This window comes from Lemur catta, chromosome 12 (genome assembly GCF_020740605.2).
Source record: "Lemur catta isolate mLemCat1 chromosome 12, mLemCat1.pri, whole genome shotgun sequence".
NCBI classification, from domain to species: Eukaryota; Metazoa; Chordata; class Mammalia; order Primates; family Lemuridae; genus Lemur; species Lemur catta.
Genome location: NC_059139.1, coordinates 11248224 through 11272617, shown reverse-complemented (window position 1 = coordinate 11272617; position 24394 = coordinate 11248224). Strand labels below are relative to the sequence as shown.

General features: G+C 42.3%; 1 protein-coding gene across 1 annotated transcript in view; it reads left to right on the top strand.

The window, feature by feature from the left end:
- Nucleotides 1-409: 409 nt before the first annotated feature.
- MYO10 (myosin X) overlaps nt 410-24394 on the top strand; it is a 205276-nt gene continuing 181291 nt past the window's right edge. The window contains exon 1 of the mRNA XM_045566523.1: nt 410-897. Coding sequence (XP_045422479.1) covers nt 877-897 — 21 coding nt within the window. The 5' untranslated portion in view covers nt 410-876. The remainder of the gene's footprint in view (nt 898-24394) is intronic.

Sequence of the window (24394 nt, the reverse complement as noted above, 5' to 3'; positions counted from 1 at the left end):
TCACGAGATCCGCGTAGAGCCGGTGCCAGGGTCGGCTAAACATCAAAGGCACAAAAGAAGCCCCCAACCTGCCCCCCTCCAGTGACTATTTAGTCTCTATCAACAGAGGGAAGAGTCAAGTCCTCCGCGTGCGCCTGGGTGGGGAGGTGGGGAGATCCTGCGGAGCAGCGCCATGCCCCCCCCGCTAGTCCGGGAGCCCGGCCCGGGTGGGAGCCGCAGAGTGGGCGGGGCCTGGGTGGAGGTGGGGGCGGAAGCGCCGGCCGGGCGGGGCCAGACGGTGTGGCCGCGCGGGGCTGGGCTCGGCTCCTAGGGGCGGGACCGGGGCTGCGAGTGGGCGTGGCTTGGCCCCGGCGGGGCGGGGCCGGGCGCGGGGGCGGGGCCGGGCGCCGGGCTGCAAGTCTCTGCGGGCGAGAGCGGGCTGAGCCGCGGCGCGGGAGTGCTCGGCGCGGCGGCGCTCGCACCGGGAGGGCGACTCTGGATCGCGTTGTGGCCGGCTGTCCCCCGGCCAGCCCCGAGTGCCCCGGCCGGAGCGCAGAGGAGGGGGCGCGCTCGCCAGCCCCCCGCCGCCCTCCCCCAGCGCGGGGCAGGAATGTGCCACCAGCTGTTCTGCGCTCGCGAGCGCTTCGCCTAGAAGTGAGGAACTTGGAGGAAGAAGAGACAAAGGCTGCAGTTGGGACGGATGAGTTAGAGACTAGGGTTTGGGCAAACAAAAGGTGAGAAAGAAGAGAAGGGATCGGGCGATGGCAGCGGGACAGCCCCGTGGGCTCGCGTTCCGGGGGGTCGCGCCGTGACACGCATGGTTTCCCCGGACCTGCCGCTGCGCTGCCTTCCGCGAGCTGGGAGCCGGACTCGGCGAGCTGGGGGTGCTCTGCAGCGATGGACAACTTCTTCCCCGCGGTGAGTGCGCTCCCGGCCGACCTGGCGTCCCCAGCCCGGGGAGGGGGGGCGGGATGTGCCCACCGCGCCGCGCGCACGGGGCACCTTTCCCTACGCCCGAGACGGCTCAACTTTCTGGGAGTCGCCTGAAATCAACCCTCCCCACCCCCCGGTCTCCGATGAGTAAGCCGAGGCAGGTTTTGTTTTGTCCCGCGCTCCCACTTTGCTCGGCGAGGTAGGAGGTGCGTTTCCTCTTGCGTGGGTGGCTGGTCCCGGGAGCCCTCGCGGCGCACCTCGCCAGGTGAGCGCCGGGGCCCGGCCGGGGACATCTGGCCGCCTGGCTGCACGGCTGTAGGAAGCCCCATAAACTGTTCGATGGGGACGTGCCTTTCTCCAAGAAAGGTCTGGTCTGGTATTTCCTTTGCAAAACGTGCCGGCTTCCTGTGCAGGGGTTCAAACACTTCCAGAGGAGACGGCTTAATGAAGTGTGAGAAAAGGAGGCTAGGGTTTAATCAGTCTCTGCCTGCCGGACCTCGGGGTCTAAGTTCTGTGCTCGCCCAGAAGTGCGCTTTTAGGGCTTGGGGCAATTCCAGACGGTGGTACCAAAAGACCATGTGTTTGTACTGACTGGCCTGGGCAGATTTTGAATTCGAATCGAAAGAAAATTCATTTATGGCAAACTGGCTATTTTAGAAGATGAAACTGATGCCCTCTTTACGGTCCTGGAGGGCGGGATCCCGAAACTTGACTTGAGAGCGCTTTTTTTCCCCCTGGGATGGAGAGTGGCTGTGGTTTCTTGGCTCCCTTTCCTTTCTTGGTTGTGTTTATTTAATACATTCTGTTTAAGTTTGAGGTTTGAAGTGGCTCAAAGTAAACTTAGTTGACTAAGAGAGTCTGATGTGACTTTCGTTGAAAGCCAGGGAATGTTTTGTGAATCCAGAAGAGTCTTGGAGTCTCCCAGCAAATCAGATGGTGAGTGAGGGTTTGCCCCTGTGTTAGCCAGCTTGCTTTATCTCACTTAATGGGATATAATATTTCGAATAACTCTACTTTCTGGATGCCCACTTACTGTATTCTCAGACAACTACTTATAATGGCAAAAGCAATGGATACATTCTTGTGTTATAGTGATATCCAGTTTTTCAGAATGGTGTTTCAGATGTGATATCCAGATTCATTGTGGAAGGAAGACTGGAAAGAAATTAATCATCCATCAAAATATATTTCCTCTTTTTAAAAAAAAATATATATATAATTGTGATACGCTAGTATTTTCTAATCCATAGAATTTTGTTTTTATGCCTGTAAGAAGGCACCAGAACTTTTTGCAAGGGTTGCAGGTTGACTAACGGTAGAGGACCCTGGGGCTCCAGTGTGTTCCGGTTTTTAATTGCTTGCATCTGCAAGAAAACTGAGGTTCTGCCTCTAGGGCAGTAATTCTTAACTTTGGTTTTGTGTTCTGGGTCGCTTTGAAAATCTGATGAAAACATAGAATTTGTATTCAGTCTGTTGGGGTCCCAGTCCTCGTGAGGGCTGTCTGAGCATCGCAGGGGGCCGGGGCCTCCCCTTGGGAAGAACTCTGCCCCCTAGTGCAAGTGGGGGGAACTTCAGGATAACGTGCTGCAGTTGCACCGTCCTGACCTCAGGATCCCGTTCCCGTTGGACTTGAAGTCTCAAAGTCCCCCTTTTTTTTCTTGCACTATAGCGTAGTTTAGTATGAGACCTGGTTGTTGGATTTTACTTCAGTAATTAATATAATATGAGTTAGCGAATCTACTCTATCCTCTTGAAGAGCTTGTTGTTGAATCCAGAGCCAATTTCCTTTGCCACTGGTGACTTTGGTATTTCTGGGAAAGTTTCATTTATTTTATACTTTTAATTTTGTGACATATTTGTATTACAGTATTAATTTCTAATCAGCCTTCAAAGTTCCACCCTTAAACATTATCACTTTTAATGGGAAGCAAGCAGGGCTTGCTAAACTGGTGTATTAATTGGAGACACACTCCTGACATAGATCCCTTTCCTCTCTCGCTCTCTGTAATATATTATAGTAGAGCATCCTTTCGTTAAACTGTCCAGTGAAGAAAATATTGTAATGTCCTATTAGAATAGAAGCAGTGAGCATCGAAATGATGTATATTCCCAAGGACAGCCAAATTGTAGGGCCTCCTTATCACTAAGTAGTATCCTAGTGTTCTTTGCTGACTTTTCCCATTGTGGTTTAGGGACAATGACTTGTTGCTTATTGGACAACAATTTAAAACTAATGCTAACAGTTGGTAAAAAGAAGTACCGAACAAGATGCTGCATGTATTAGCTTTATGTGTGAACAGCCAAATGATAAGGAAATGGAAGCTACTTGCAACTTGCAGCTGCTATTTAGAGCTAGACTAGCAGCTGCTACTTAGAGCTAGACTAGGGTTTCTCAAACTGGGTACCATTGCCAGATAATTCTTTGTTGTGAGGGGCTGTCCTGTGCCTTGTAGGACATTGAGCAACATACCTCATGAGATGCTTCCTACCCCCAGAAGCTGTGACAACCCAAAATGTCTGCAGACATTGCCAAATGAACCGGGGGAGTAAAATCAATCCCAGTTGAGAGCCACAGAGCTAGACCAATGAAGCAGTTGCCTAGTGGTATTAATTCCTGTGCATGTTGCAGACACTGCCTTCTTGTCTGCACTTGCCTGTTTTAAACAGGATCTCACTGCTGGCCAGCGGGGAGCTTTCGAGGCTTGTGCCAGTCAGCTGACGCCTGCTGACTTCAAAATGTTCTCCAGGATTGGAGAAATTGAGGGTGCCAGACTCCCGTTTCAGTTTCTTCATGGTCTTCATTAGATTTTTATGGCTTCTCTTGAGTTAACTGTGTGTGCACTTTGGAGAAACTTGTTTTTTCAGTATTTCTAAGTTAAAAAGTTTACTTCAGTGAGTTTAGATATGTCTATTACCAGAAGCAATTAAAAAAAAATCAGCAAACTTTTCTGTTTGGCTCAACCAGAAAAGTGGCAAGATTACTGTGCAAACTTGTTGATGTTTTGAAGCGGATGCTGTTTCCACATACTCAGGGCCAAGTACAGTGCCTGGAATACAGTAGGGGCCGGTAAGTACCAAATGAACTTGACTTTTTCGTTTTCCATTTTAGGCATAGGTGTGGCATAATGGTTGTTCAAGCACACGATCTTTTGAGGATTATTAATGATACATAAACTCTTTGATATTCAGAATAAATACGTAAACTGTACACAGATACTCATAAACACAAATTAGAAAGCAGGTATTAGTGTTTAAGGGATAAATTTTCAGTGGAAAATATTCCAGATGTACCTATTCCTTACAGCCTAGTTCCCTCTGGGTTGGCACAAACTCAACTCGACAGATGTTGAGTGGAAACACCCGCCTCTTCCACTTAATGTGACAAGGGATCTTGGTTTTGGTTGTTACCTGGAGTTGTTCAAATAGCTTTTTAAGCGAGAAATAGAGTTCCCAAGCATATTTTTCTCCCCATTTTGTAGCATATTTTTTGTTTGTGATTTATTGCCATTTCTTTTCTTGTTAGAAAAAAACTGAGACATTGTTATTTTTGGCAGCCCCTCCTCCAATCAGCTCTCGAGGGATGGAGGGAAATTGCCAAGGACTTCCTCGTCCCACCGAATCCTGAAGGCAACCCCTTTGACGACTGTACAATCATTATCAGGAAATTAGCCGGGTCCCTTTTCCTTTTCTCACAATGGAGCTTTAGCGCCTTGCCTTTTCTGTGTAGTTCAAAAGATTTCTGTTGTCAATTACTCATTTTTTTGCGCCTGCCATGTTGGGGACAGCAAAGCCAGGGGAGCAGCTGCAGCAGGACAGTTGTTGCTAGCACAGAGTGATGAGCTCCGGGCCAGGGCGGCACGGAAGGATGGCTTCTCCCCCATATCATGTGGCCTGCTGTTCTGGCAGAATCAGGCACAAACCGGCATGGGCAGGGCCTTCACTGTGTAACCGGAGTGGTGGAGGGAGAGAGCAGAGTGTTTGCTTTTCCAGCTCCACTGGCTTTAAGTGGCTTCACCTTTGAGGACATGAATCTTGAATGTGCTCTTGGCTGTTGGGATTGACAGGACATGGAGTACCTTATTTTTAATGAGTTTCAATATTTTGGATTCAGAGTAATTGATACGTAACATTTTCATGTCACTAACTTGCAGGTGACTTTCAAGAATGAGCCACCAGTGAAATCTATATTAAGCTTTGCCCCTGGCCTAACTGCCCCTAGGCTGAGTGAAAAGCACCCTGGACCGGCCCCCTCCCTGCATCTTAGCGGGGGAGCCAGGCTCCCCGCTCACCTTCTATGGGATCGCAGCCAGGTTATCTGACCTTCCTGGGCTTTAGTTCTCTGGCCTGTAAATGAGCACGAGAGTGTCTACCTTGCATAGTTATTAGCAGAATTTAAGATAAGATTTACAGAGCACTTGGCACATACTAGGTAAGTAGTAACGAAAGGTTAGTTATGGTAACCATACTTAGAAATTAAGACTGAGCGGCCCTTGATGGTGATTGAAATACTGGTCGTTGTGGGTGCAGGGAAATCTCCACCTTACGGCTGGTTCTTCCCCAGGATTCTTTCCTGTGCTGGATTGCATTTATTTCTTTTCTTTTCTTTTTTTTTCAGTTTGTATACTTCTGGCAGATTTTGTATTTCCAGAATTCTGTCTAAAGCACGTTCTTATTGCTTATGAAATCAAACTCGCATTCCTTAGCCTGGTTTCCAAGGCCCTGATCCCATAACTCACTCTTTATTGTCTCCCCACACATGATCCTGTCCTGAGGCCCTGTTACCGAGTCCCTCTCCGTCCTTTGTGCCTGCTGTCCTCCCTGCTGATCGGGTGTCCTACCTGTCTGGCTCGTTTTTGAAACTGTCTCTGACAGGTCTAGTTCACGGTGACCCGTATTCTTTCCTTGTTCTCTCTTGGTCTTGTTAGATGGAATTTACCACTGTTAGCTAGAGGCTTTACTTACTTTACAGCCCTCTCCCCTCCTTTTCAAATGAGTAAACTGAGGTTAAATATCTCCTTTATAAATAAGTTTTATTACCTTGTTTGCACTGAAAGGTCCTCAAAGTTGGGATTCAATCCTTGTATAGGAGTTATTTCCCCCAAAGGGCAGATTATTTTATCAGGGGAGGAAAGATGCTTTTAATCTCAATTTTGAAGCATTTTGCACTTCTTTGAAGGCGATGATAAATATGGCTAGTGTTTATTTGGTACAGTCAGCCCTTCATATTTGTGGGTTCCATGTTTGTGTATTCAACCGATCTTGGATTGAAAATAACTAGAAAATAATTGCATCTACAGTGAACATGTACAGACTTTTTCTGTGGATTTTGGTATCTGTGGGAGGTTCTGGAACCAATTCCCCAAGGATATCAAGGGACAACTGTACTCATCATGTGCCAGGCACCTTGCTAAGCACTTTACATTTAGTAACTCATTTAATCTATTTAACAACCCTGTGAGTAAGGCTCTGTAATTATAACCACTTCATGGATGAAGAAAGTGAGGCACAGAGAGGTTGAGTAACCGGCTTGGTGTTACACAGTTAGAAAATGATAGGATTTGAACCCAGACAGACTGTCTCCAGAGCCATGGGAAGTTCTTCACTGTCGTGCTTTTCTGTCCTGTTGGTGTCATTTGCCTTAAACTTACATCATCTCTTCTATTAATAGGTTCTTTGATGAAGTGCCCTATACAGTAGGCAGTTAGTATTATAAATGATTTTTTTCCCCAGGTATTCAGGAATAATAAATGATTTTCGAGTTGAAAACTGCATGGGGGTTTGGGAAAAACAAGTTGTCCATGCCCCAGAAACACTGAAAACCCAGCAGGAAAATGTTATTCTGCTTTTGAACATGCCATTAATTTTTATTTGGTTTGATTTTTACTTAGGGAAGATAAATACCTTCGGTTTCCTTGTAAAAATGTGGTTTCTAAAGTTGGTGGCCCCAACCTCATGAGAATAGTAGGAAGATTTACATAATAAGGCACTTAGAAAACTAGATTTCTGAGAAGTGTTTATTTTATTAAAAGACAAGGTGGGACTCATTTGTCTCCCCAATTCTATCAACTATTGCTGTATTCTTTGAGGTTTTCTGATAGTATCTTCTCTTTCAATTAAAGGTTCTGACTGCTTTGCCAGTTTCTTCATATCAGTTGTCTTTTATCTGTCAGTTTATTAATGCCGGTGGAGCGATCATGGCAACACATTGGATTGTTTCTCAAAGAGCATTCCTTGAATAAAACATTTTGCTGCTTCGCTAAGAGATATTCAGAAAGTATGTCTGCCAGGCCTAAAGTAAGTCTAGCATCTCATGTCATATGACATTGTGTCATCTGACTCTGCCGGTTACAGGAAAAGGTGAGAGAGTTCTTGGGGCAGAACGAGGACACGTCTGTTGACTTACTGCCAGAGCAGGAGAGTAACCAGGGAGGTGTACAACTAATAGCTCCTCCTTCACCCAGTCTTCCATATCTACTTGTAAGGATTAAAATTTCCTCCATATAAAAGCATTTTAAATTATGGTATTTTAAAAAATGACATAGTTATGTTAGAAAAGGTAGGCAAGGTTGAGTTTTTGCCCTTTGGGGTGGGGATATTTACCTTTACTGTCTATTGGTGCTTTAAGGGCCAAGATAAGACAAGATTTGGGGATGCTGGAATAGAATGGAATTGTTAGCTGGATTTTCACCCAGTATTGACTTCCAGAAGAATTCCATTATTTTTTAAAATGTCTTTTGTTTGTTTGTTTTTGGGGCGATCAGTCAATAATATGAGTCAATAATATGTGAGTGGTGTCCACTGACAATGGCATACACTGTGGAGGGAGGTGGACTTGTCTCTGTGAAGAATCTATGCTTGTGATATCTACTTTGTGTGTTACAATTCTGTTTAAAAGAAGTTCATCCAAGAGACTGCAAACAGATTTACTATATTTTCTTCACTGTACTTTTCCATGTCATTCTTAAATTCATTTTTTTCTTACCCTAATCCTGCAAAGAATATGTAATAGAAAATGCCATAAGCAAAAGACAAAAAGAAACTTTCTTGGTCCTGCTCTTAAAGTTTTGTGGTAAATGCTTTGCGACTCTATGCCTCTGTATATATGTTTCTCTTCAAACACACTTATAATGTTTTTCACCTAATAGTTGATTGAGAAAGCTTTAAATGTCAGGAAACTTGCAGAGGTATAGGCAGCCCCTGTCATTGACGGAGCCAGGGGCCCCATATCACATCTGTAAATATTTAAAAGTTATAAACCAAGCTCACAAATTGGTAACTAAACTATTTTCTATTCTACTTTGACAAATAAACTTTCTTTAGGATAGAATTGAAAAACATGTTTAAAGTTATGGGTTTTATTGCTGCAAGTCAGCAAATATCAAAGATGAATGAACTTAATTATAGTTGCACATGTCTGGGTATTCTGTTGATGAGCCAGTGATATTCGCATGAGTAATAAATATATGTACTCCATAATATAGTTTCCATAAATCTATTTTTATTGCCCCATTTTAGCAAAATCACTAGTTATGTGACTATTACCAAGATTTTCATAATAATTTATGTTTTATGGACAGTATTGCCAAAGTGAAAAACCTTTCTTAAGTCATTGTGGTTCTTAGATTGTTCTTTTATTAATTTAAATCTAGAGAAGGCCTGCTTTTCTAAGGCAGGACAGTAGTTGCTGATATTGTTGACAAAATGCATAAAGCAATATTTAGATTCAAAAATAAGGGGTAATTACATCTGAGAGATTGTTGATTGTAAAAATTACTACAAAATATTTTAATTTCACTACACAGATTGAGTATCCCAATTGAAAAATCTGAAATGTGAAATGCTCCAAAATCTGAAACTTTAAAAAAAATTATTTATTTTTTATTGATATATATATATATATATGTATATATATACACACACACATTAGGTGTACATATTTTCAGGGTACATGTGATGGTTTGATATATTCATGTAATCAAATCAGGGTATTTGGGATATCCACTGCCTTAAATATTTGTCTTTTCTTTATGCTAGGTATATTCGAATTACTCTCTTCTAGCTATTTTGAAATGCACAATTGACTAATGTTAGCTATAGCCACCCTCTTGACCACTGATGTGCCACTCAAGGGAAGATACTCATTGGAGCATTTTGGATTTTGGATTTTTAGATTAGGGATGCTGAACCTGGTATTGTGTAAATATTCCCAAATTTGAAACGCTTCTGGTCCCAAGTATTTCGGATAAAAGATACTCAGCTTGTATAAGTCACTATCAATTATATTGTGATTTTTCACCATTTCTTAAAGCAAAGATTTCCTGAGGTCTGTATACTTTTCAGAGCTGTGTACATTATAAAGAAAACTGAAAACAGAAGTTAATTCACTAAAAGTCTGTTTTCAGGGAAGCCTATACCTTAATGCATATTGACTAGAAAATAGTCTATATGAAAATATGTTTTGGGATTATGTCTGTGTGACTTTTCCTTCCTAGTCATGCAGATGTTTTTGTTTCTTTATTCTGATTTTTAAATATGTTTTTGAAATATCACTTTTGTTGCATGTTTCACATGCAGTTCCTTTTTGATTTGATTGAGGAAAAAGTTTTCTCTAGAATTATTAAAAACATATTTTTAAAGCGAAATGGCCAAATTAGTTCTGTTTGGGGTTTTGGGAAGCTTTTGCCAATATTATTAATAGTAAATGATAATTCATACTTAATAACTGCTCCTAGTGCAAATTCAAAATTAATATCACTTTCCACCAAAGACCATGATTTGCACTTTATTTGAGGAACTTATGCTTATTTACTTATTTTTTGTCTGTGTGATGTGTGGGGCACTCTAAAGTCTTCAGCCCAGGCCAAAGGTCCCAGGTGTTCGGGTCTAAGAGTAGCTCTGTGAATTCTTCCTGGGAGTATATCATCAATTATATGACAATTTTAGGTTGTTGCCAGAAAAAAAACAGTACATGAACATATTTGTACCTAGATCATTGCACACGGGTTTATTTCTTGAGGATAAAATTTTCCAGGAGTGGAAATGTTCTATCAAAGAGTTTGCAGATTTTTACTTGGATTATTTGGTAGCAATAGTTTTATGAGAGCTGTCAGTGCAGCTTGTAGTAGGCACAGCCGAGATACCCCCATCATGATTTATTTAAGATCTCAGGGATTTTATAACTTCTTATTAGAATCTTAATGAAATGCATTGATTAGTGGAGGAAGTTAGCTCATGATACTAGATTTATACTTCTACTTTTAGGTCTTCTGTGAGGCCGAGTGGAGGAGAGAGGCAGTTTTTTTCTGTTAATTATAAGCAAGGCTGTTGATTCGCGTACTCCACATCCCCCACCCCCAGCCTCCCTATCCCAGTGTGGTTAGGAGTATTCATTTAAGGCCTAAGTACACTCAGGGGGCTCGGCTGTGCAGTGCGCAGGGAGCCATTGGACATTTATTTGGAGAATTGTTTGCATGGGTTTTTCTTTTCATTTTTACTTCTTTGCATTACAGTATCCTTGTGAGTTAACCCTGGGCAACAACAGTTGGTATGTGGTTGGTGTTCTAACTGTGGGGATTTAAATAACATACAACAGTGTTGGGGTGTGTGTGGGCGGGCATCAGGGTGTGTTTAAGGCTGATTATTTATTAACCCTGGAATATTGTCCATGCACTTTCCTTTTACAACATATATACCATTGTCATTTAATACAGATTTGATTCTATGTATTTCCACCTATGTTTTGTTCTTTAAGCAAGTATTGTAGTGTTGTGATCCCCGGGGGATTTAGCAACTTGAAGGCTGAAGAAACTAGAACTCACTGTTGCAGAAAAGAGCTCAAGTTCTCAAAGCCTCCCTGCTATGGGCATGGCTGAACTAACTATTCTCAGAAGCAAAACTGCAGCCCTAGACCGGACGCGTTAACACCTTGCCTTGGCACAGTGTCCTGAAGATGGTGACCAGGGTCCCGCTGGCTGTCTTTGCTTCCCCTTTTGCCTGCTTGAAGCTCATGCTCTCCTGTCCTTGACCATGGAGGCTGCTGAACAAGTGGCCCTTTGCATACCCCTTTTTTATACTGACAACAAGTTGAGCTGTTTCAGCCTTCCCCTTACACTTCGTTTTCTAGAGAGCCTCTTATTGTTTTGGATCTTGATTTAACAGCTTCCAAAATTCGGGGGTGGTGTTTTTTTCATCCCTCTGATCTTTTGCTGCCACAGACTAGATTCTCTTTACATCTGATTGTCTGATGACTGTAGGAGGCCAGAGCTGAGGGCCAAGGTGTGCAGCCCTCTGGTAGTTTTCAACCTCAGATTTTTGCATGTGGGCAAGCATGCCCTCCATGTCTTCTCAACCTCTGCACCCTTGACATTTTTAGCTGGGTCAGTCTTTGTTGTGGGTAGGGTGGGGGTAGGGATGGGTTGTCCTGTGTGTTGTAGGATTTGGAGTAGCATCTCTGGTATCTAATCACTAGATGCCAGAAACACCCCTCACCTGCTGGTTGTGACAACCAAAGGTCCTCTGCAAGACAAAATTGCCCCCGGTTAAGAAACACTGTGCTGTGTCTATACTCTTACGGGTGCAGATTAAACTAGGATCTTGATAGGACTTTTTTCATGCTTCCTCATCTCTAGTCTTTCCTAATAATCTTTCACATTAGGAAATGTGAGGGACACCACACATTTATCAGTGCTGAATTTTTATTCTATTAGGGATCCAAACTCTCTCCATGAGGTTTCGGCATTGACAATCATTATTTACTATCCAAGTCATGTTACATTGTTCAGTCTAGTTAAAATATTCCCAGCTAGCCAGACCCTCTGCCCTAAGGCTGTCATTGGTCCCCCCTCTGGAAACCGTCACCCACCAAGTGCTCTTTGAGATCCTCTCCCTAGAGCGTTAGAGAAATATTTATTATGCTGAGTAACTAAACTGACAGTTGTTCTCCACTAGGAAAAAGAAGGTTGTATTCTCTCATGAAGCTTTGGGGGTGTGTCAAGGTAAGTCATAGCTACTGTCCTCCCTCTGTGTATTTGTATAATTTTATTCTGGTGTGCTTTTAAAAAAATATATAGACTCAGAAATTGCCCAAATAGTGCAGAGAGGTTCTTATGTGTACCTGTCACCCAGTGTCCCTGGCGGTGCATTTTACATAACAATAGTACAGTATCAAAACCTTGGTACAGGCCTTATTCAGCTTTCACCTGTTCTACATACATGCACTTTGTGCGTGCATATGTAATTCTAATTGCATATGCATATGTAATTTTAATTACATATGCAGGTATGGAGTTATCACACGTATGGAGTTGCATAACCATCAGGACAATCTCGATGCAGAACCGTTTCATGACCCAGGCTCCCTCCCTCCCTCCCTCCAACTTCCAGCCACAACTGCCTGTTCTACTTCTCTGTCATTTTGTCATTTGAGAGAACTATAAAACTGGAACCAGCCAGTACCTTTTGAGATCGGCTCTTTTCAGTCAGTGCCTTTGCAACCCATCTACCTTGTTGGGCGGGCGAAGTTTGTTCCGTTTTATGGCTGAGTACTATGCTGTTGTTCAGCTACACTTATGATACCTTTGTTACATTCTCAGACTAACAATTACTTGCATAATAAGCAACTCTATTTTTGTCCCATGCCTGTTAAGAACTCAAATTCTCATAGCCCTCCTTGTTTACTCCTTATAGTAAATTTAGTGCCGTTGTCAAGGAGCTTTTTGATTTGTGACTCTTTTTCTCAAACAGTTTGCGGTAGATTTGGTCAGATGTGGTGCATCTGATCTGGACTCTTGCTCATCATCGTACCAATGGGCAGATTCCTCTTCCTGGTCTCTTTACCTGAGATGGAAACATTGTGAAATAAAATGACTCTTGCATAGCTGGGCTCTTGGGCTTGAGGTCATTTAATGCTGTTGATGTCACAAACCTGATCTGCTGTGGCCCCATGTGCAATAGCCAGGTGAGCAAATGGGCTTTGGAGTTCGCTATAGCCAGGACTTCTTAGGATGCCGAACAAAGATGTGACAAGATATTCTGGTTATCTGTCAGTTTCTCAGCAGGACCCAGTGGAAAGTGGATTTCTTTGTTGCAAGCCAAGACTTTTAAGGACATCAAAAGTGGTTTTGATCTCCAGTTTCATCCAAGTTGCTGCAAATGACATTATTTCATTCCTTTTTATGTCTGAGTAGTACTCCATGGTATTTATATAGCGCATTTTCTTTATCCACTCATGAATTGAAGGGTGCTTAAGGTTGATTCCACATCTTTGCGATTGTGAATTATACTTCAATAAACATTTGGTTGCAGGTGTCTTTGGTAAAACGACTTCATTCCTTTGGGTGTCTCAGGAATGGAAAACCAAACACCATATTTCTCCCTAAGTAGAAACTAATAGATGGGTACACATGGGCACAAAGCGATGTAAAGGACATGCTAAACCAAGAGCGGGGAGGGCAGGAGGGTGGGTATGGGATGGATAAAAGCTTACCTGTTGGGTACAGTGAACACTGTTCTAGTGATGGACACAGCAAAATCCCTGAATCAAGCATTATACAAGATACCCATGTAACAAAAACACGTGTACTCCCTTAAATTAATATTTTGAAATTTAAAAAAAAGTGACTTTGAGTTAGTCATAGTGGTGGTGGCAGGGAGGGGATCATCCCGGTAAAAGGTGTGACAAGAAAAACTAGAGTAGGCAGGGGACAGTCTGCCCAAAGCCTTGCCACTCTGCAAAGAGCCGTGCCACTCGGGCCTGAGAACACGTGCTGCACGGGGAAAGGAGCCTCTGCAGAGCGTGTGGGTAAGATGCTCTATGCGGTGAGACGTGGAAAAGCGTCCCTTGGATTCTTTAGGTCACTGTGGTCCTGGGACTTGCCTGCTTGGGAGGAAGGGAGCCCGTGAAGGGGAGGCCGGTGTGGCGGCCAGGGGGGTATTTTTCCCAGTTCTTTCTTACGGGGCAGGGGCTTGTTCCTGTTGCCTGCTTCTGACTGCTTCTGGCTCCATGCCTTTAAAAAGAGAGTAGTTTATTGGGCACAGGGCAAAAAACCAAATAAACAAAAACAAAAAACTTAGAGAGACACATCCCACTCAAGAGAACTCTAACTTTTTAAATTCCCCAAGTGAGGACCACTGCCCAGCCTGGGATCGGCCATCCCAGCTATCCCAGTCCTGAAACTCTCTGTCTGAGCTGCCCTAACCTCATTGCCGATTTCTGAGCCAGCCTCCTTCTCCTCCTGTCTCCATTAGACCTCTCTTCTTGCTTCCTTTTCCCTTCAAAATTAAAATCTAAGCAGAGATTGGTTCAAGCTCTGGGGAGACACCCTGTATTCTGCTCTCACCACTAGGCTGTATGTCAAAGTCAAGTCAAAGAATTTCTCCACATACCTTTCTTTCTTAATAACTCCCTGTTTTATATGAAACATGCCTATTTGCTCTTGCTTTTTTCCACCAAGCATGTGTATAAAGTGTGTCTGGTGTTTCAAGTAGGTGAGCTGTTCTCTCTCAAGTATAAAAGAGATATAGACTTTTTGTTTAAACTAATTTGTATATTTATGATAAATCTAATACAAGTCTCGTGTGTGTGTGCATGTGTGTGTGTGTATGTGTGTGTGTGTACACGAGATCTGTCTGGAAAGTATCCAGCCGTGTGCTATGTTCTTGTTATATTAACAATGCCTGGATACTTTCCGGACAGACTTTGTGTGTATACACACACACACACACACACATGCACACACACATTAGATTTAGCACTGGGGTTTTAGGGTTCCTGGCTGAGGCAGTCACAGCTGTTGGCATGGGATATGCAATCTCTTACCAAGGCCGTGTTGCCTAAGGGTTTTTGCCCACATCTAGTAGATACACTATTTGCTATAAAGAAGTAAACAGTCTTTAGTAGGCATTGTTTCTGAGTTGCTTATGGTTTTCTAAAAGACAGAAGCAGCCTCGCTACCTTTTTATACACACTTGCCATGTTAGGATAGGGTCATCAGAATACTGTTTTGTCAGTCCTAGGAACTGCGTTTCCAAAAGATTTTCATTTTTTAGGGATTCTCTCAAAAGTAGGTATCAAGCATAACTGCAAGGATATGAAGTTCAGGTGTAGACTAAATTCTGGCATTAATTTTTTCAGAGCTTGAAAACCAATGAAATTCACCAATGAAATTTTTCTCATGGTGTCTTTTCAGGTATAACAATCTCCTTCTTGCCTTTGGGCTGATCTGGTAGGTTAGCTTACTATATTTTAGTTTCTAAAACCATGTCCACTTAAAAGTTCCTTTAGAAAAGGCCAGTGCATCTTTGATGTAAAATATTTAAAAGATGGAATCTCCTGTTGTTTTTAAAAGTATGAACCAGAAAAAAAAAATCTGATGAAATGAGCTCTTGGTTATGAAATCAAGAGGATTAGATTCTGCCATATAATATTTTACATACGCTGTGAAAAGTAATTTCTGCAGCTGTCTTTTCACCATGGTTATTATTTTCCAGTGTTTTACCATAAAAAGTTAAAACATGACTTGTCAGTTCTAAGAGTAAAAATGGAAAGCAAAAATAGCTCTAGCATGGCTGCCTTAGGCTTGTGGATTGTGTGTAGTGTTAAGAAAATGTGCTTCTAAAATTGAAAAATCTCTTTCAAGGAGTTCAGAGGGCTCTTAAGGGAATGTAACTTTACCTTTCTTCTCAGGTTATCTTTGAGATTTCAAGTAACTTTCTTTTACTCTGAGCCACCTGAGCAAGGTTACCTTACCCAAGATCCACCATCAAATGATGGGGTCAGAAATATAACTTAGGTTGTTGTGTCCTCTGAGTCTCTTAAAATCTCCATCGTCACTTAAACCTCCACCAGATCCCTAAATGTGAACCTTTAGAGTTGGCGTGCGCCTGTGAAATAATGAAATGAGATATCCTCAGAAGCATTAAAGGCCCATGTGAGGGTTTTCTTTTGTCTTGTTATGAAATGGTTGATGAAGTTGAATAGCTATTCCCTCATGAAAAGCAGAATTTTGGAAGCGTATTTTAAGAGATAGTATATCCTGTCTTTATCATAACTCAGCTTAGGAAAAATTACCTTTTTAGAAAAAATAAAATTTTTGTACTTTAACAATACTCTCTAATTCAAGTTAATGGTTTATTTGTCAAGGGAAGGAAATATGGTATATACTTAGGATTTGATATAGTATGGGATTTTGGTAGCAGTTTGAATGAATGGAACTGCCTTGTGCTGTTCATTCAGCCTCCATGCGTCTGCATTTTCATTTATTCATTTTTTAACTTGTGCAAATTTATGGAGCACTTAACCACGGGCTGGGACTGTACAGAATTTTTTACATGAATTAATTCATTTAATCTGCCCGGTAGTCTTTACGCAATTGTACTGTTTTCTTCTCTGTTTTACATGTGAGAACACAGAGTTGTAGAGAAATTACGTAACTTGCCCGAGTTCGCACAGTTGGGAAGTGGTAGAGCCAGGACAGGGACCACAGAGGTCTGGCTCTAGGGAGCATGACTTCGTTTGGGGAGGACGTTAGGGGTTCTTGGCGGTTTGTGAAAGAGGGGAAGATTCCATCTGTGTGGAAATCTTTACGAATGTGTATGTGTTTCTCTGTACGGAGCAGACCAAAGTCATGTAATACAAGCCCAAGAGGAATTATCTGTTTTTGCCAGCAACAGGAACAAGGAATAGAATTTTTCCTATAATTAAACAAAGCAAAAACAGACCTTCTGCTTGTTTTTGTGATGGCAGCAACTGCACACGCCTTCCTGAGTGATCGGAATAAGCAGGAATTCTGTTCTGCGTGAAGATTCAAGGAAGAGTTTCAATGAAATGTTTGTATGTTTCCGGGGAGCACCCCTTCTGAATGCTAAGGTCACATGGAATGTCCTAAATCATTTTTCTGGATTTTGTCTTTTTCTGGTAAACTCCAGATTCCCTTGAGGTGATGTTAAGAGAAAGTGTGTTTGCTTTGGAATCTGTGAGCAGCTTGTAAATTTTGCTTGTAATCTGCTGTGCTGATGCTTCCGTCTGCCTTGAAGACATAAGTGACACTCAGCTGTCTAGTCACAGCTTTGGGCTTTGGGATTGTTCACATCTTCCTCACCCAAGATGGATAAAAGTGCTATTTCATTCGAGTTCAGTGATAAAAATTTTAAGAAGCCATTTTGGAGACTGACTCTCCTTCTATCCATGTACAATTTTAAACAGTAAGGGATAGTTTAAAAAGCAAATGGCTAGCGTGGTTAGATCAGCAGATACATTCTTTGCCATAAAGTGTGTGGCCTGGATGTTGCTAAGGGATGGGTACCTCAACAGAGATGGGGTTAGAGTTATGTTTTGTATAGAAGAGTAGTTCTCAAGTGGGGGCAATTTTGTCTCAGTGGGAATATTTAGCAATGTCTGGAGACATTTTTGGTTGTTACCACTGGTGTGGGGAGGACACTGCTGGTATCTATGGGTAGAAGCTACCGATGCTGCTAAATGTTCTTGATTGTACAGGGCAGTCCCCGAAGTGAAGATTGATCCGGTCCAAAATGTCAGTACTGTCAAGGTTGAGAAACGCTGATACACAAGATTGACTTGTTTCTATGAGAGTCTACCCTATTGTACTTTGTCATTTTAATTTTCTGTGTTTTCTAAGTAAAATTATTACTCCTGAAGTAATTTCCTGGAGTGTACTTTTAGAAGTGTGTGTGTGAATGATGCATTCATCTTATTTTTATTGATTTTAATATCTTCATTATATTTAGCATAACTTGGCCATATATCTAGATCTATAGCTATATCTTAATTTTATTAATTCCAACATTGATTTCTGTGGTGTTAGTGAATAGTTGGGATATAAAGTCATTTATTTTCTAGGCCTTCTTCTTGAATATGAGGTTTCACTTATCTTAAGAAGCAAAGGAATAGGCAATAGAAATCCGATATGTATATTTCTGAGATGGAAGAAAAGTAGAAGGCTGGCATTACCAATCTTATACTCTACTCTCTGCACCTCTTCGTGTCATTTGGTCATTTGAGTTAATTATCGAATACTTGGGTACCCGCCCTGATAATGCAAGAGCAGCCTCTTTGAATGGGGTAAGTGAACCTTTCCCAGCCAGCTCCACACCTTCTCTTTTCTTTTCCTCTTCTCCCAATTTTGATGAGTAAGTGTATGATTTTTCTTTCTGCTTAATTTTCACCAAGCATGTTGTTTTCTTGCCAGCCACAGTAATGAATCACTCTAAAAGCTTGGTAAGGGCAGTTGAATCAGCAGGCAAAACTCTTATTTGCTGAAAATAAATAGAGGACTGCTTATAAATTCACACCTTTATTGCTCCCATCAAATCTCCAGGCAGGAGGGAAATGAAGTTGGACCATCTTAAAGTTCCTGGATTTAATCTATGATTTAGGAGTGAGTTCTTTTCCATGTTCCTTGCCTGTTTTCCCTTTCTAACAGGGGGAGAAAAAATGAAAATAATTTAATCTGAGTTGTATTGATTTCATGGCTTTTTGACATTGGAAGATGCTAAAAATCAGACATCTTTCTAGGTGAACTTTATTGTCACACACGCTTTGTTGATTGAGAAAAATTTAAATAGAAAGACTCCTTAGGACTCCCAATGGGATATTTAATTTGTTAGAACAAGAGTTTGTACACCATCCATTCATGGTGAAATTAATTTGCTAAGTGAATAATTTGCTGAGCATTAGCTGACCTTGATGTGGCAGAATTAAGGTCTCTGGAGATGGTTCACAGTAGAAATCTGGGCTTGATGGGTTGGTAATGAGGTCTCAGTGATGACATCTTTACCACAGCTCGGACTTAACACTCAGGCGACTGAGTGATTCTACCGGTAAGGGACATGCCTCAAGTATTTATCACCTGCTCTGTTAATCCAGATGAATGATAAGAAACGTGAGTATGGCAAGTCATTTGTGTGCTTTAGCCATCACTGCTCATTCAAGACTGATGTTGATGGCATTCACTGTGATTCACTTGTGCCAGGGGACCTCTGGGGGACCTGGCGTGCTGTGAGACAAAGGCTGTCCTGGCAGCTGGGAGGACGCCCACCCCTGCCATCTCTGAGACCACGATGCTACAGAGGGGTAGTCAGGGATGCCAAGAAGTGTGATTGATTAACCGATGCACCTTGGAAGGTCCCTCAGATTTATCTAGAAACTACAAACATCTAAAACAAATAACAGCAACAATAATAATCGAGGACACCCATGGGGCACTGATTTGGTGCCATTTGCTGTGCAAAATGAGCCCTCTTTATGCAGATACACAGTATCCCGTCTAATCCTCTGCATGTTAGGAACCATCGTTAATCCCGTGCAAGTCGAACAATCTGTAAGTACCTTGCAAAGTCACACAGCTAGATGGGACTCCAGGTCTCTTGGCTCCTCTTGCACCTGCGTGTTTATTTCTCCTCTCCCAAGTTGATATCTCAAGAGCTTATCACAGCTCTCATGGGCGCGTGGCTTGCCTGTCCCAAGGACTGACGGTACCCATGTTTGGACTTTTTCTAGTGCTGTATGATCCCACACTAGGCAGCAATTATATTTCAAAGTTATTTTCATGGCTTGGGTACCCAACTGAGGGCTTGTTTTGTCTAGAACTCCCTCAAATGTAGGACAGATGTGTCTTGGGCTAGAAACTCATTATTTATACACTGGCAAAAGAAAAATAGTAGACTCAGCAGAAAGAACAGGTCTGCAGAATTAACAGTGGCATAGATGGGCCATGTTGGTTTTGTTGGACATCACTGGTCCCAGTGAGGTGATGGTTATGGGACTACTGATTTGCTCTTCTGGTGGCTGCTGTTTGATGGTGTAGACTTACCAGTAATGGACATTAGGTTCTCATAAGGGAAGGGGTCCTGCGGGCTTCATAGGGCATTCCAGCATAAGCTCCTGAAAGTACTGGGAAGGTTGTCACAGGTTGGAATCACATGGAGTGGCAGTGAAGGAAAGCCACATGGCCTACAGGTGGGCTCAGCAGAGCCGGCTCTGGGGGTGGGTGCCCTCAGCCTGGCTGCCTGCATGTTCCTACATGTCCGATAAAGCACCTTGGTCTGTACCCAGCTTCCCCTGGTGTCATCTTAAACAGCCCAGCTCACGATACCATGCTGGAACATTAAGGTCTTTATCATCTGGTCAGGATCAGACAGAGTGCTCAGGTGCCTTTGCCTTTCCTGACCCTCCTTGCCACCAAAGTCGATGTCCCCAGGTGCCTGCTTCCAGAGAGGAGCTCCTGCTAGCTGAGTGTGTTATATTGTTTCTTACCTGAACGAAATCCTCTAAAAGGTACAGAGAGTAGTAACCCAGGTGATCAAGGTCAGTATTCCTTCTCCTGGTGCCTCCTGGCTGTCTCCTCCTTGTCTTTTTGAGCAACTGTATCCTAACCTCCTTCCAGCCCTTGTTCCCCTGTGGTCTAGGCTCTGCCTTGCCTGTTGTACTTGAACCCCTGATTTTTGACCACCTTGTTTCTGAACTTCAGTGTGTACCTGTGTATCATAGTTTTAACTTGACTCTCTTGTTCTGACTCAAGGTGTTGTGGGTTCCTGGCCATGCCCAAGCCCCACGTTGCACACCTGCCCCTGCCCCTGCCATACTGCTCACTGCCCAGGGTTGACCCTGCTTCTGTGCTGGACTGCCCTCTACTCCCTGGCACTCTCTACCCTGGTCACTTCCACAGTCTGTGACTTGCTGCCACCCTGGGGTCCTGGTAATGCCATGTCTTCTCATCATCCTTCTTCAGCTAAACGATCACCCTGAAGATGCAATTTTATAAAAGATTATTTCATTTACAAACCGGTAAAGAAAGAGATTCTCCAATACCAGGGTGGAACTTGAAATTGATCATTCAGTCGTGAGTTTCAGACAGCCATACAAGGAGAAGCAGGGAGTTGTAGTTTATGATGCTCACAGCAATTTGTATTCTAAATGCCTGGGTTCCTTCAGAGTAACCCAGAAAGAAGACTTGACTGTTACTCAAGATTTGGCTTTTTTAAAAAATCAATTGACAAGAATTTTAAGAGAATATTGATAGCTGCTTGTACTTTTTTGATTTAATGAGGTTTTAGCACCTTCGAATGCTGAGTATGGAAATGGTTTGTTTTATAACTGGGGAGAAAGAAATGATTTATATTTGTGTCTGATGTCAATCACAAAAGAAGGAAAGCACTGTGAGAAATGTAAGCTCCTTTTTGGCGAACTTTATTAAAACCAACGGGAAGATAGAATCGGCTTTTATTTTTCATTTTTTTTGAGGAGTGCACAGAATTTCCTTGCGTTCTGGTGTTCAGTTGGCAGGTGGCCAGACAGCATGCCTATGGCTTAGGAATCATCCCAAACCAAACTAACGGAAAAAGTCTGACTTGCTGGAGGCTGAAATTCAATATCGAGGAGGTGACATGGTGTGTGTGTGTGTGTGTCTATGTGTGTAGGTGGTGGGGGCAGGGTAGTAGGTGAACAAAGTCTGGAAGCCTTGCCCCTTGGCAGCTATAAATAGAATACTTACTCACTTGGGTGGCTAGGGTTTTTATTCTGCCATTTGGTCAGAATTAAGGTATGATTCAATATATTATGTCCAAGACTGGCCTAAAAACATACTCATTTTCCTTTTGATTTGAGCCAAGTTTAATCAAGAGCACTGCTTGACAAGCCCATTAAATAACTGAAACTTCCTTTCAAAAGCTTACTCTGAATGGAGGCATTATGTACAAAATAATGCATTTTTTAAAAACCAATATTGAGACCCAGACTGCGTGAGGCACTGTGTAAAAGGTCACAGTGCCTTACATAGCCTGGCACTGTTACCTTTTTTACACAGGGGCCGGCAGCTAAGGAAGATGAGGGAAATGAGCCAGGTTGTGGACAATAGGGAGTGGTGGGGATTGTGGTTAACTGGTGCTCACAGACCTGGGAGAATTAGGGCTCAGTGGTGCCAGACCTTCTCTCATTTTTAAAGAGGGACCAGAAATCTAGATTTCTGTGAAATGTTCCAATTTGTGAAATGTTGACAAGTAACGTAAGATGTTTTGGTTTTTACTGAGTGGGCCAAACAAAACTTGGCTGGGGCTCGAACTCTCTTTAGTTGGTGAAGAAGTGCTGCTTCTTAGCTTTAGAGCAAAGGAAGGGAATGGAATGGCTTATATTTTGCTTTGGGTTAGTTTAGGTTAGTTTTAACCTGCTTCCGAAAAGTAATTACTATAGTGTAAAGCCATTTTGAGAGGGTAGTGTCTAGGTTAAATTTCTGCATTTTCAGGTCCCTTTAGTATTTTGGCCTATTTATGTTTCATTGGGTAATAAAAATTGGGATAGAAATTAGATAGTCTTGACTTTTCAAGGGGTGGAAGTTTTATTTTTCTATTTTAAAAGTTTACTCAAATTCTTTGTTTGCAGGGTTGTGAGATTTGGAGGACTGGGTGTCATACTAAGATTCTGTCACATACTTGTGATGACTTGGCATGCTTTTAACAACGGAATTGCTCCCCCATAGAGTGCCTCTGACAAAGTGTAGCATAGATAGGAAGGTTCCAGAAGCAGAGCACCTGGGTTCCAACCCTGCCTGAGTGCTTGCCGGGTGTGTGGCCTTGGGGAAGCCACGTCCCCATTCTGTGCGTCATGCTCCCATTTGCAAACTGGGTTTGATCCTAGCTGTACCCACCCCATAGGATTGATGGGAAATGAAATAATGAACGCATTTACAATGCTTAGAGAAAGGATGGACACACAGTGAGCACAGGAGAAGTAGTAGGATTTGTTATTATTAGTTTTTACTACTAATATTTTAATAAAATATTTGAGAGCCCATTTAGAGTAGGACATTGTCATAGGCATTCTCACATCATTTACACGTGATCTTTACAACTATATGGAGAACAAATTATTGTCCCCATTTTACAGATGTCACGCTAGTTTTTATGGGAAAAGAACATAGGGCAGGAGACGTGGGCGGAGCTCTGATCTGTCAGTTACCAGCTGTGCAAACCTGGGCAAGTCACTGTCTCCCTGGACCCAACTCAGGTTCCTGTGTGTAAATGGAAAAGCTGGACTTGATCGCCTCCGAGGATGCTTTCATTCAGCTCTGATTTATAAAGGTTTTGTTTATTTTTTGAGGTGAATTTCATATAACATAAAATTGACCATTTCCAACTGCACAATTCAGGGGCAGTCAGCGCATCGTCATTGTTGTGCAGCTACCACCTCTATTAATAATTTCAAAATGATTTGTTACCCCAAGATAAAACCCCATACCCATTAAGCAGTCACTCCCCATTCACTCCTCCTCCCAGCCCTTGGCAATCACCGGTTTGCTTTCTCCTCTGTGGATTTATCTGTTCTGGATATTTCATATGAATGGAATCATAGGGCAGGTGACCTCCTGTGCTTGGCGTCTTTTACTTAGCACCATGACATTTTCAAGGTTCACCTACATTGGAGCGTGTGTTGATACTTCATTCCTTTTGGTGGTTGAACAGTATTCCTGAGTTGGCTCTGGTTTCATATAATGTGTGTAAAACACATTGTAAAAAAATACTTAATCATTTTATATACATAATGTGTATATTTTTATATTTATGTTGACTTTTATCTGGCAAGAAGGCCCACCTTTAAAGAGATTGGAAAAGATCTATTTTTATTAATGTCCTGGTTCCTTTTCCAAAGGCTCTACTTTGGACGTCTATTTTCAATGAGTTTACCCAACAAGCTGATTTCAAACAGTTTATTCCCCCCCCAAAATACACCAGTAGTGAAAGCAGTTTACATAACCTTATCTTTAGAAACTTAGTGGTAATTCTGTTCACTGAGCCTGAGGCCCATGTTCCAAGAGCCGGCTTAGCTGGATATGCACCTGTGTGACTGAACACGCACTGTCACATGGCTTCATGCCGATGACGTCATTCACCTTAACTGTGTGCCAGGTGATAGGAATACACAGACACTCGCTTGAAACAGCTTAAAAGAACACTCAGAGATGATTTTTTTGCTTTGGCTTTAAGGGATCATCAGTGTTTTGCTTTTTAATAAAAGATAAATTTTTATAATACATTTTCAAGTAAAATGTAAAGCTGAGAAAAACGAAGTCACGTGTGTATATGCTGTACTCACCCTCATTTCCTTCTCAACAGCTGAGATCTAGAAATGCCAAAGCATGGATTTCCCAGTTTTTCCATAGCAGTTACATTCAAAACCAAACCATAAAGATACTTTGCTTGCCTTTTTCCACACTGAGTTGTGTATTCTGTGGGTTGCTTTTTAAAGAGGAAGTATGTGTCTCCTATGTAAATGTTGTAACAAAGTATTTTTTAATATTGTCTGCATAATCCTTGTGGATATGGTAGTACTTGGAGCTCATTTCAGGATGGATGAAACTGGCCTCTTGCGTAAGCTTTTCGGTTTTTGTTTTTTCTTCTTTCAAGAAATCACTGTAAATGAAAATGCAGTCTCTGGTGACCTGTTGATTGACAGACTTAGTGATCAGTGGTCTTT